The sequence below is a fragment of the Medicago truncatula genome, chromosome 5 (genome assembly GCF_003473485.1).
Source record: "Medicago truncatula cultivar Jemalong A17 chromosome 5, MtrunA17r5.0-ANR, whole genome shotgun sequence".
Taxonomy (NCBI): Eukaryota; Viridiplantae; Streptophyta; class Magnoliopsida; order Fabales; family Fabaceae; genus Medicago; species Medicago truncatula.
The window spans coordinates 40,978,176-40,991,056 of record NC_053046.1 but is presented as its reverse complement, the minus strand read 5'-3'; the positions used below and the strand labels follow the sequence as shown (position 1 = coordinate 40,991,056).

General features: G+C 31.4%; 2 protein-coding genes across 2 annotated transcripts; both read left to right on the top strand.

Moving 5' to 3' along the window:
- Positions 1-4,226: 4,226 nt before the first annotated feature.
- LOC11426760 (cysteine proteinase inhibitor 5) lies at positions 4,227-4,577 on the top strand. Its single transcript, XM_003617369.1, has one exon. The coding sequence runs from the start codon at positions 4,227-4,229 to the stop codon at positions 4,575-4,577; it is 351 nt and encodes a 116-aa protein (XP_003617417.1).
- A 7,514-nt stretch (positions 4,578-12,091) lies between these two features.
- On the top strand, positions 12,092-12,648 carry LOC11426759 (uncharacterized). Its single transcript, XM_003617367.4, has one exon. It carries the CDS (start codon positions 12,160-12,162, stop codon positions 12,418-12,420), a length of 261 nt encoding a protein of 86 aa, XP_003617415.1. The 5' UTR covers positions 12,092-12,159; the 3' UTR covers positions 12,421-12,648.
- The last annotated feature ends 233 nt before the right edge of the window (positions 12,649-12,881 follow it).

The following is a 12,881-nucleotide window of genomic DNA, read 5'->3' as shown; positions in this document are numbered from 1 at the left end:
TTACACCAATATTCCCTTTAGATATACTAAATAGTAATCAATTGTACCAATTTTTAGTTTCAAGTTATTTCATCCCACACATGCTGTGCTCAGCAATCAAACAAAGTACATTGCTATTTGAGGGATAGTTGGCGATACCAAACAGATTCATCACTAATGCTTGTGTCACTTGTTTGTTATACAAAATAATTCCCTAATTCCTATTCCAAATAATAATTGAGTTAAGATAATAATAGCAACTAATAAAAGACTTGTGCAATGTAAGAAGGAATTACATTGTTAATATTGTAAAATGTTTAAAAATAATAAATTAAAATTATCAACATTAACATAATGTTTTTATTAAAAACATCATATGTAAAAATATTTACACTATCTTTATTATAGATTTTATTTGCATATGCAAACGTGTTTTGACCAGATTATTAATCAAATTTTCAAAATAGTTGTGACATATATTATTAAGATGACATTGAAAATGAAAAAAATACAATATATGTAAAGAAACAAAATACTAATTCTCAGTTATTTAACACATTTGACTAATTGATCAATAATTTCATAGTACATTTACATTAACATAATGTCTTATACAATAAATTATTAGATACCTAAAGTTAAATATGTAGTGGAAGAAGATGGAGGGGAAAGGAGGGTAGAGTAAGGTTTGTTTCCTCTCGAATCCTAAGAAAGGAGAGGAAGGGTAAAACTTAATCTGGTGCGAGAAGGAAACTCCGATGAGCAACTTAAATCTAGACAGATGGTGCCAATTTGTAAAGTGGGACATTGCCATTTGACCATTCATACTAACCCTACAAGATTAGATGACTTTTTGTATGAAAGGCCAACGGTGGAACATTGTAGAAGAAAATTATAAAAGAGAAGAAGAGAATGTGAGATGGAATGGGAATTTGTGAAGGATGGGTGAGTATTTTGTAGGGGAAATTTGTGACAAATGAGTTCATAGAGTGTAACAATCCATCAATGAGGGTAAAAGTGACCAGCCCAAAAAACACATGTTCAATGAGGCAGTCTTACTGACCAAGCAACCGTCCATAATCTGAACTGGTTCGGACCATATGATTTGAAAGATATCAGAATTGTTCGAATTGTATAATTCAAATTGACCCTAGACTATGTTAAAACTTGTATTTTATAGAGTTTGAGACTCATATAATGGAATAAAAAATTAGATGTACACATTATGATGATCGTAGACTCACATAATTGTTCGAATTGTATAATTCAAATTGACCTAAAACTTGTACTTTATTGGGTTTGGGATTCATAAGCAAAAACTTTTCTTTTGTGGGGAAAAAAAAAATCATTTTTATCAAGATTGAGATAGAGACGAAGTTTCTCAATTTGTTTTTGTTCGTAATCAAGTTTTATTTTGTGAGGCAACAACAAACTTACTGGAAGGGTATGAATTGAAAAGGAAAAAATATTCATTGAATTTAGAATTTCTTAAGTTAACTCACGTTGGTTTACTCATGTGATTTATTTATTACTATAGTCGTACGATTCTTCTCCATTGCTTGGTGTAGTAGTAGTTCTTTCTCATGCTTTGTATTGCTGACTCGTAAAAGTGAAGAGTGTTTCATTAACTTCTGAAGCCAAAATTTACATCTGAACTATATTACATGTACTACTATTTTGTCTATTTCACGGTTGTTGCAAATTATATTACATTTTTACCTATATTCTTAATTTCGATGGCAGACTTATACCGGAAACATTCTAATTACAAGGGAGAGCCACTTGGAGAATTAAATTAAGCCTTCATGTATTTGCAGTAAAAAAGAAGAATCATTCGACTATAAATCAATATGACTTAAGTTACATTGGGTATAATGTCTACATGACTTGTGAAAAGTATTTTCATCACGGTGAGCAATTTTGGATAGGAGAAGAGCAATTTCCAATCTATATTGCCCATAATTGTGAACCTTTATTACATAGCCCCGTTCTAGGAAGTTTATATACACTCAAACATGTGATGTTTTCTCAATCCAAGCAATGGATACACAACAAATCAATTGTAAAATAAATCTAAGCAACATCCAAATCATGTAACCAGTCATGAATCACTAAGGTCTTTATTATGGTTGTAATGTGATCATGAGTTCACAGTGTGTGATCATCATGATTTTTTTTAGGCCAAATACCTCCCTAGGTCCTTTAAGTTTCACGTTTGTTTCAGATAAGTCCTTTAAGTTTCGAGTTTGTTTCGGATAGGTCCTTTAAGTTTCTAAGGTTTTAGATAGGTCATTTAAGTTTCGAGTTTCTTTCAGATAGGTCCTTTCTATCAAATCAACTTTGGCTTAACTGAAGTTGATAGAAAGGACCTATCTGAAACAAACTCGAAACTTAAAGGACCTATCTGAAACCTTAGAAACTTAAAGGACCTATCCGAAACAAACTTCAAACTTAAAGGACCCATCTGAAACCTTAGAAACTTAAAGGATCTATCTGAAACAAACATGAAACTTAAAGGATCTGAGGAGGTATTTAGCCTTTTTTTTTATAAAACATTTTTTTTATTGAAGATTTATCATCATCTCTACCAGTTTCATCTAAAAAATATATTCTCATTTTGGCATTTTACAAACAAAAAAAAAGTACATTTCATATAACTAAATATAGAACAGCATGTTTATATTTGAAATAAAAATAAAATATTTCAATTTATATTTATCATTGCTCAATTTTTTTTTAAGCACCAACTTAATTCCAAACATTATATTCAAATGGTTTTTCAGTTTTTTGTTTAAGTGATTATTTCAAGAATTTGAATTTAAAATTAATAATTTTTTATTAATATAAGAATACTAACTTTTAGAATATATAATATTCTACTTCAAACAAAAAAAAAATCTACTCAAAAAAACTATATAAAAGAATAGATAATCTTCAAATTAATGTCCCCGTGAGCTTAGCTCAATTGGTATGGACATTGCATAATATATGTAGGCAGGGGCCAGAGTTCGAACTTCAGACACTCCACTTCTCTACATTTAAAATGTGTGAATTAACAAACCTAAAAAAAAAAAATGTGTGAATTACAGCGGCTAGTTTACTTGAGAAAAAAAAATTATATGTAATTTTATTTTATATGATATAATATATTTGACTTTTATTCAAAAGAATAAATTATATTTGACTTAATTGAGTCAAAATATAGATTTGACTCGATTATACTCCCTCCGTTTTAAAATAAGTGTCGTTTTAGTCAAAAAAAAATTGTTTCAAAATGAATATCACTTTCAGTTTCCAATGCACTATTAGTTACTTTTTCCCAATAGTACCCCTTAATTATTATTATGGTACCGTTTGGACCGATTTTTTTTTTTTCTTTTCAGCTTTTCTGCAATTTTAAGGAGAAGCTATACCAAATACAATATCAATAAAGTACCTTCGAAAAAAAAAGTATTTTTTTTAGAATGCAGAAGCTTAGCTCAGTTGATATAGGCAATGTATAAATATATGCAAGGTCGCGGGTTCGAACTCCGGACACAACCAAAAAATAATAAATTCAAAGTTTTGTACAATATTTTGCCAAACAACGTTTAACTTAAAAATAACTTTAGAACTAAAAAATAAAGAAACCAAACAGCTTTAGCTTTGTTTTAAAGTAGCTTTTAGACCGAAAAAAAGTATGACCGAAAGGTACCTATATACATTACTTTCAAAGTACTTTACATTATTAATTTATAATGATGGAAAATGCATCAATAGTTAACAAAGCTATTTTAGTAAAAGGATCATGTTTATAGACAACATTATTAAATTTCTTAATATGTGTGTAACAACTTTAAACAACATTTATTTTGAAATGGAATGAGTAATTATTTCCACTAGTAACAACAATATCACCAACTTAAAACAATTTTAGTCAAATATAGATAAAAAAAGAGTAATAGATAATACATTTTGATAATTTAATGAATAATATTCAACTTATATGTATTCTTTTTGGTCAAAAACTTTTTGGTCAAAAATTTAAGTGTAATCTTATTTAATACCGTATATCATAGTTTGACTTAGGTTGAGTAAAAAAATAGATTTGATTTAATTATATTTATTTATACTATTAACAAAAAAAACTGCACACTTGATATAACTTTGTGTGCTATATATATAACAACCTAACTGACTAAGGCTTACTCAATCCCACATAATCTGTCTGCGAAGGTTAAGAATATAACAATTACAACACAAACATCATGAGATTTCAATTCATTTTTCTTATCCTTGTTGTTTTGTTTGTCTCATTGGCCTCAAATCAAGCCAAACGACCAATCCAATCGAGCCCTGTCAACATCAATGATCCATACGTGATTAATATCACAACTTTTGCTGTTATCGAGTACAACAAGCAAAATACTAAGGCAAAACTGGTGTTCGAGAAACTCCTCAATGGTGTAATTGATACTTTGAATGATGGGATCAATTTCCGCCTCACACTTTCTGCTAACAATGGTTCAACTTCTAACAAGTATGGAGCCATTGTGTTGGAGAAGGCATATAAGCATTTCAGGAAACTCACTGCCTTTGCACCTGTTCAACATGCTTAAATCATTACATTTTGTTTTTTATAAGATCACAGAGAAATAAAATTTTATGTTTTGTATTTCATAATGGATTATGGATCTATATATAAAATATAATATTACTTCCTTGGAAATCCATATCAACTATTTTACTTTGTTTTAGAGAGGAAATTGCCGATATATTTGAAATGGGGTAACATAGTTGACAAACGAGTAAAGATGATTCATGTTCGACTATAGACTAGTGTTTTTAATAGCTTGGTCTAGAAAATCACGAGTTCATAATGTGTGAATGCATCATATATTAATCAGCATGCTTTTTTTATAAAATAGTTTTTTTAATTGAAGATATATTACCACCTTTAAAAAAAAATCTAATCTAAAAATATTAAACTTATTTTAGCATTTTACAAAAAATTAGATGTATACAATATGATGATCGTAGACTCGCATAATGGAATAAAATGTTAGTACATATTCATAAGCAAAAACTTTTCTTTTGTGGGGAAAAAAATCATTTTTATTAAGATTAAGATAGAGACGAAGTTTCTCAATTTGTTTTTGTTCGTAATCAGGTTTTCTTTTTGAGCCAACAAATTTAGTTGAAGGGTATGAATTGAAAAACAAAGGCTTAAACACACTTTTGGCCTTCTATATTGTCATCGTATTAATTTTGACCTTTTAACAAAAAAATGCAATTTTGACCCCCAATTTTCCCAATTATGTTGAGAAGCCGTCTTGTATCCTATAAAAATGATCATAATCGTAATTTTTTTCAAAGATAAGGGACCAAAAGTGACAAAAAATTTAGAGAGGAAATTATTTCCCTAAACATGACAAAAATTTAGGGTCAAAATTGCAGTTTTCAATCATGTGATGTTTTCTCAATCCAAGCAAGGCATACACAACAAATCAATTTTAAAATAAATGCAATCAACATCCAAATCCTGTAATCGGTCATGAATCATTAAAATCTTTATTATTGTTCTAACGTGACTAGACTACAAAAAATATTTTTTTCTTCTTTTGATTCAAAATGGTTTAATAATAAAATAACATTATTTTACTATATACAACTATTTATGTGAGGCCAAACGATGACGACGGTGGGGAATGATCACTGATGCACAAGACATGGCAATGAACAACTCATGACAACTTATAGGCAAAAAGAAGACACATGAATGAACCGATTTCTTATCAGAATGAGAAGGATCTTGAGTGTGTGTAAGTATGAGACTAAAATGGCAACCCGGTGCACTAAAGCTCCCGCATACGTAGGGTCTGGGAAGGGGTCCCACCACTTGCCATGTCTTGTGCAAGTATGAGACTATATGGTTAAAAGAAGACTTTCTAAAAATCGTTTGGTACTACCTATATCAACAAGATGCATCTTGTATTTGATATCCCATTTAGTTAAGTGTGCTTGACTTGGAGCAGTTTTGGGATGAATTACCTTATGTGAAGTTCCCCTTAAAGTGTGTGAGAGAGGACAAAACATTGGGATAATACAAGTGGTATCATAGTAGACCTTAGACCTCTCCCATTACGATGTGGTTTAGGGAAGAACAGACGAAAGCGGGTGGGCATGTGATGTCTAACAGTGACGAGGGCGAGGAATGATCATTGTTGCACAAGGCAAGGTAATCAGCGGCTCCTGGACACTCGTAGAAAAAAAGAGGATACATGAACGAATCAAATTCACATTGGAATGAAAGGAATCCTTAGATCGTGTATGTTTAAGACTACATGGTTGGAAGATGACTGATAATAATTGCTTGATACTACCTATATCAAAATGCTTCTTATTTATGTTATCCCATTTCATAAGAACTTCATAGTTAAACGTACTTAACTTGGAGAAATTTTAAAATAAGTGATCCTATAAAAAATTTTGAAAAACGTATAAATGAGAACAAAATATGCTAAAAAGATTAGTGTTGCTTTGTAGAATCAGTCAACAATACTTAAAATTTGTATATGATGTTACAACGTTTCCACACCAACTTTTTTGAGTCACACTGAACCAGAAATAGTTGAATGCGTCGGTTTCAAGCTATTTCCAAAGTAGAAATAAGGCGATATTAAGAGTTAGGACACAGTCCCCGTGAGTAGGGATGTAAATGGATATCCATGGATGCGGATAGTGTGATATCCGTGTCCACTCCGTTAGATAAATATAAAATCCGTACCCTATCCATATCCATGCAGATATCCATTTAGCGGATAATCCATGGATTTTGAGGTATCCACGGATTTATACGGATATCCATGGATAACATTCATAAGAAAAAAATTTGTTTATTTTTTAAGGTAAATTTAAAACCAAAAATTCATAACATGCATTTTTTTTTTAGCAAAACATAATATCGATAGATTATAACAACAACAAAGATCCTTGACTCAATAAAAACATAAATAAAGTTCACTACATTTAATAGAAATAAAATTCTTTGATTAAACAAAACATAAAATAAAATTCATCATCAACAAAAACAGCTTATAGCTTCAGCAATGTCAATCACTTTCACTTCCTAGCTCCTGAAGTTGTCTTTTTTTTTTATAGGAAGTTGAAAGGCATTAAGGATATTTACGTAATTCACTCAGTTTAATAGCGGGTGCGGATATCCGCGGGTGCAGATACCATTAAATCCGCATCCGTATCCATTAATTAGCGGGTAGTTAAAATATCCATTTATTTTATCCGTGGATATCCATTAAGGTATCCGCTCCGTGTCCGTGGCGGATTTTATCCGCGGATATCCACGGATGCGGATTTTTTTGCCATCCCTACCCGTGAGCTTAGCTCAGTTGGTAGGGACAATGCATAATTTATGCAGGGGCAGGGGCTCGAACCCCTGACACCCCACTTCTCCACATTTAAAATGTGTGAGCTTCAGCCACTAGACTATTTGACAAAAAAAAAAAAAAAAGAGTTAGGACACAAGATGTTTCCAAGTTATGGACAAAACCAATATACCATTGGCCACTATTATTATCACGAAGCACACGTTCACAAACAATTATGCTATTATAGAATCATCCAAAAAAATTCCTATTTCCCAAATTATAAGTTGCTTTGAAGAAGAAAAAAAAATGTCTCAAATTATATATCATTTTATAATATCAATGAAATATTTGAAGGTGAGAAAAACACAAGAAGGGAGTTGAATTGTGTTAGTTTTTTCTTCTTTTTAAACTAAGTCCAATATTCAGAGTCTGATAGAGTTCAGAGTCTAATGTAGCAGATAAAGTAGAGAGAGAGAAGAAAGACACAAAGCAATTATACATGTTCCTTCCACAATTCAGAAGTAGCCATGTCCCCCTTGCACTTCCAAGGAGAGTTCACTAAAATCAATATATGATTACAAATGTTCAAGCACACAAGCAAGAGACTTCCAAATACTCAAGCACACAAACAAGAGATTTCCTATGCTCAAGCACAAAAGCAAGAGACTTTTAGATAACAAAATTACACAAAAAAATATTTGAGGTTGAACACTTGATATACAATCAGTGATGTTCACAATACAAATCAAATACAAACTCTTAAGACTCTATAATTTCTAAAATATGAAAGTTGTTAAAAAAATTTAAGTAAACTTGATGTGCAACAATTACAGCACAGTTTTGGTGCTTGTAAATTGTTGGTGAGTCTCTTTTACAATCTTCAAGTCTTCACTCCTTTATATAGAGGTGTGAAAGATACGTTGAGGATTGCCAACACATCAAAAAGAGTCGTTGTTGAAGCTTGATCATCACCAATGATCTGTTGCTTAATTTGGTTATTGTCTTAGGAGGGAACAATTTGAAATTCATTCCTTGTTTGGAGAACAACCAGCGTAGACACAGTTGTAGCTTGTACTGTTGTAGACATGAAGAGTGGAGTAGTGGTTGTACAATTGCACTATGTCCCTTTTCTGCGCTCTTAAGTGAATAAGCATCCAATGCTTTCTAATTTCTCTGAAATAGTCGTTGCTCCAGCCTTTTATTCCTTCTGCAATTATGTGTCTTCAGAATAACAAACTTTAACTAATTGTTCTTGGCTTCAGACTCTGATGGTCTTCATACTCTTGATGACGTCAGACTCTGGCAGTCAGCTTCTGAAGGTCTTCAAACTCTGTCTTACAACATAAGCTTCCATTGCTAATTTTATTTCTCTCTTGTGTTCTTTCATAACCAATACTTGGATATCATACTTATAAGTTTGGGTCTATGGTCCTGCAACTATTAGTATATCCAATTGACATTTTAATACCTTGTTATCATCAAAAATTAAGGTGGTAATGTTAAATACATTTTGTTCCAACAATATTAATGTTGTTTTTTCTTTTATCCCCTTACCTAATTATTACATTATCTTCTTTCAATTCTTTAATTTATCTTTTGAATAACATTTATTGAATAAATTTATAATGGGTTATTGTTGCGAATTCGATGAAAAATCACACCAATAACAATTTGATGTGTGGAGCAAGGGATAATCAAGCAACCAAAACAAAGTGTATGAAAGTTATAAATACAAGCCAAAAGTAGAAAACAACGGCGAGAAGAACACAAAAGAATTTGTTGACCCAGTTCGATCCAAATTGACTTAGTCTGGGGGAGAGAGCAGCCCTCCGATCCACTATACGATGAGTATCATTATAAAAGAGAAATCAATGGGTTACAAGAATAAGTCTCCCGCCTAATTCTACCCAAAGCCACAATCTCTTCCCGTAACCAAGAGACTCAATCCTAATAGTGTTTCCCAAGGTGAATCAACCCACACAAACCCTTGTTTCACCGCCCCCCCCCCCCCCCCCCCCCCCCTTATCTTCAAGTTTACTCTAATACAAGGTCTATATTTATAGTAAAAGTTTTGCTTAAAATTTGGAACAAATCTGCACCCAAAAATATGTTTCTGTTATTCGCTGCCAGCGCACCATCGTGCCATGATTTTTCCGGTGCCTTGCCTCAAAAACTGAAACCTCCATCATGCCACGTTGCCCAGCCATCGTGCCACGATTATGCAGAAACCTGATTTTAAGTTAACTCTCACAGTTATGTTAACTAGTGCACTTGGGAGTCGGAACACTAGTTAAAGAAACAAAAAAGATATGTTTTGCATTGAAAACAATATTTTTTTGCACTTTTAAATATTTGTACTTAAGTTCCAAGAAATTCTTACCATACTTGTTTTCTTAACTAGTGACCCAAGAGTGCCGGTTAGCATTTTCCTTTTGTAAAACAACTCATACTTTCTTTTTTTCACAACAAAATTAATTATATTTCTTAATGCATGTGAAATGGACAAAACAACTTATAATTTTGGACGAAGAGAGCAACATTCAATCCAACCCATAGGAGTAGGGGTTGGCATGGCTCGGATCTGTTCAGGATGAAAACTGAACCGAACTGAATTGTTCAACGAATCGAACTGTTTGCATTTCGAACTTGACTGAACTGTTTCAAACCGAACCGAACTGTTATTATTGGTACCATTGAAAAAATATAAAAATACCAAACAAAATCGAATTTTAGAAGGTAATACCAAGTCAAACTGTTCTGAACAAGGTGACTGTTTCGAACCGAACCGAACTGTTTTGAACTAAATCGAACTATTTTAGTTCAATTCCATAACTGTTAATAATGGTTCTATTTTTTATTTTTTTTGGTCCAGTTCAGTTCAACAGTTTGATTCGATTTTTTGGTTTTGTTCTCACCCCTACAAAAAGTACGTCAATATACATTAATTTGCTGGTAATGCAGATGAAGCACCTCTCAGCCAGTGGCGGATCTTAATATAGATCCATTGGAGCCATGGCATCCCCTGGTTTTTCAATATATACTATATTAGGCATCCTATATCAATTAGTTTTCCATTGTCGCAGTGGAAATGTGGTCTAAAAATCTCCCATAGGTTGTGAGTTCGAGACCTGCACCTGTTCTTTTTACATATTTCTCTTGTATTTTTACATAGCTTATTCAAAATGAGAGATGTATCGTATCCCCTGTGTATCCTGCCCGATACATATCGGATAATATAAATTTTATTTTTTTATATTATTTTGATTTCTGTTTTTTCTTTAAAAAGTATGAAAAAAAACATTATATTACTATAGAACTAACAATGTTCCTTTTAGATATAGTATAACATTGATGGTGCTCTTTTTGGGATATATTGTATATGTAATTGACTAATCATCACTCTCTTAATCGTCAATATTACTTATATTTATGTTGATATGATACGCACATATGAGTGGTTTCTTGTGTTTGTTAATATATTTGCATATTAAAAAAATTATTATAATTATATTGTACATTTAATCATATAATTTTTTTTATTAACGTATCCCGACCGTATCGTATCTTGATTTTTGAAATTTTTCCGTATCGGTATCGTATCTTGTATATTCGGGCTTCATTGTTGCACCCCCTCTATGCTTTCAAACAACATAAACCACTTGGCCGGGTAATGATCTTTTCTATTTTATTAAACAGTTTAATATATATTTCATAGTGTTTTAAACAGTTTAATCATGTTCGTACACACACTATATCATCGTTGATAGCTTTCTTAAGCGATGATGAAATTATTGTATCATGGTTTTAGTTGTCTAATTATTAGGAAGACATTCTAAATTTATTTTTTCAAAATGCTCCAAGCTAAAAAATTCACTTTTATTTATAAGGATTTTTTAAAAAATAAAATAACAAATGTTAGTACTATTTTCAGTAGGGTCGTATTAACTTGTGTCTTAGGGCACATGTTAAACATTAAATTCTTGTAAGTATTAATTGAACAAAATTAATATTAAATTTTTTTAGCAATAAATTAACGCAATTTTCGATACATAATTTGTATTAGTGAAATTTTTAAGATGTGTCTAAGGGTACAAGTTAATATTTCCCTTTTCGGTATTCTATTTCAGGTTTTTCAATAAATAAAATTTCGAAGATATTTTTTAGGAGACAAATTTCAAAGATATTTAACACGGTTTTCTAAAGACAGAAACATACTTTTCAAATTGGAAATAAGATTCGTTTAAAATTGTATATATGATTGGGGACCAAAGTTTAAGTGTAGGAAGGAAGGACCAGCTAAGAAACATGACAAAAGGAAGCTCCATTAATAAAAGTAAAAGCAGTGAAACACCATTTTAGTTCGAAATTGTTTGAGATTTTATCACTATAATTGTAGATAAATTTTCAAAGTGTCTCTTTGTCTGTAGATTTATAAACTAAACTGATTGACGAAAAACACTATAAACATTAAAACGATTAAGAAAAAAACACATTATATTTGATAATTAAAAAGACATTTAAAAATGTGTTTACAATTTAAACATATTTAGAAACTATAATAACAACTACTCACACATTCAACAATAAAAAATGATCATATAAGAAAAGTAAAAGTGTTATTAGTATATATTTTTTATTGTATTTTTTTGACGGTTGATCAACGGAACATATTGGTGGGACCAGCCAGTGGTAGACAGCAATAACATCCTTGTCTCTGAAGCATCCAAAGCCACCTCATTATTGATATTCTTAATCTAATCTAATCCTATAAAAGAGTATCTACCTCACATAACAATTTCATATATCCAAATATTCCATGGAAGACCAAACAAAAGATATTAGAAAGAGTAGTTTGAGAAAGCGTTTGATGGGAAAGAAGAGTAGCATGTTATGGTTGAAGAAAGTGAAGAAAGAAATTTGGCCATGGAGATTCTCTGCGTTTAGGTGGAAACGACTTGATCATCTTCAAACGACATTCATGGATACCGTTGTTTTTAGGATACTCTCTGTTGCTGAAGCTGTTGTTCTTGTCTCCACTGTTTGCTTCTTCTATCTTTGTTGTGGCTGCCATTTCTGAATGATAAGTAATGTCACATGCATGTATTTGAATATTTCATTAATTCATTATTTCTTGACAAGTTTAACTTGTTTTTGTGGGTTTCTCGTAAATAAATAACATTGTACATGTGGTTACACAAAGCTTGTAAATTTTGTAATCAATTGCTTTTCATATTATTTATATATGTAATTGGATTTTAACTTTCAAGTTCTTACTGCGATTATATCATTGATGCTCTTACTGCCATTATTTTAAGCTCTAGACTGAGTCCAACAATGCAACTAATTTCCCAATAACGTTACATGCTATTGTGGTCCTATACATTGGTGAAGAGTAGCATATAATGTATGTAATTGCCTTAATTTGTTTTCGCTGAGAAATTGAATTTTTAGCTTATGCAACCGGTTGTATATACATGGTAACCGGTTACACTCTTTATAGAGGGCCTTAAAACAATGTTTTGGGACAGGTAACCGGTT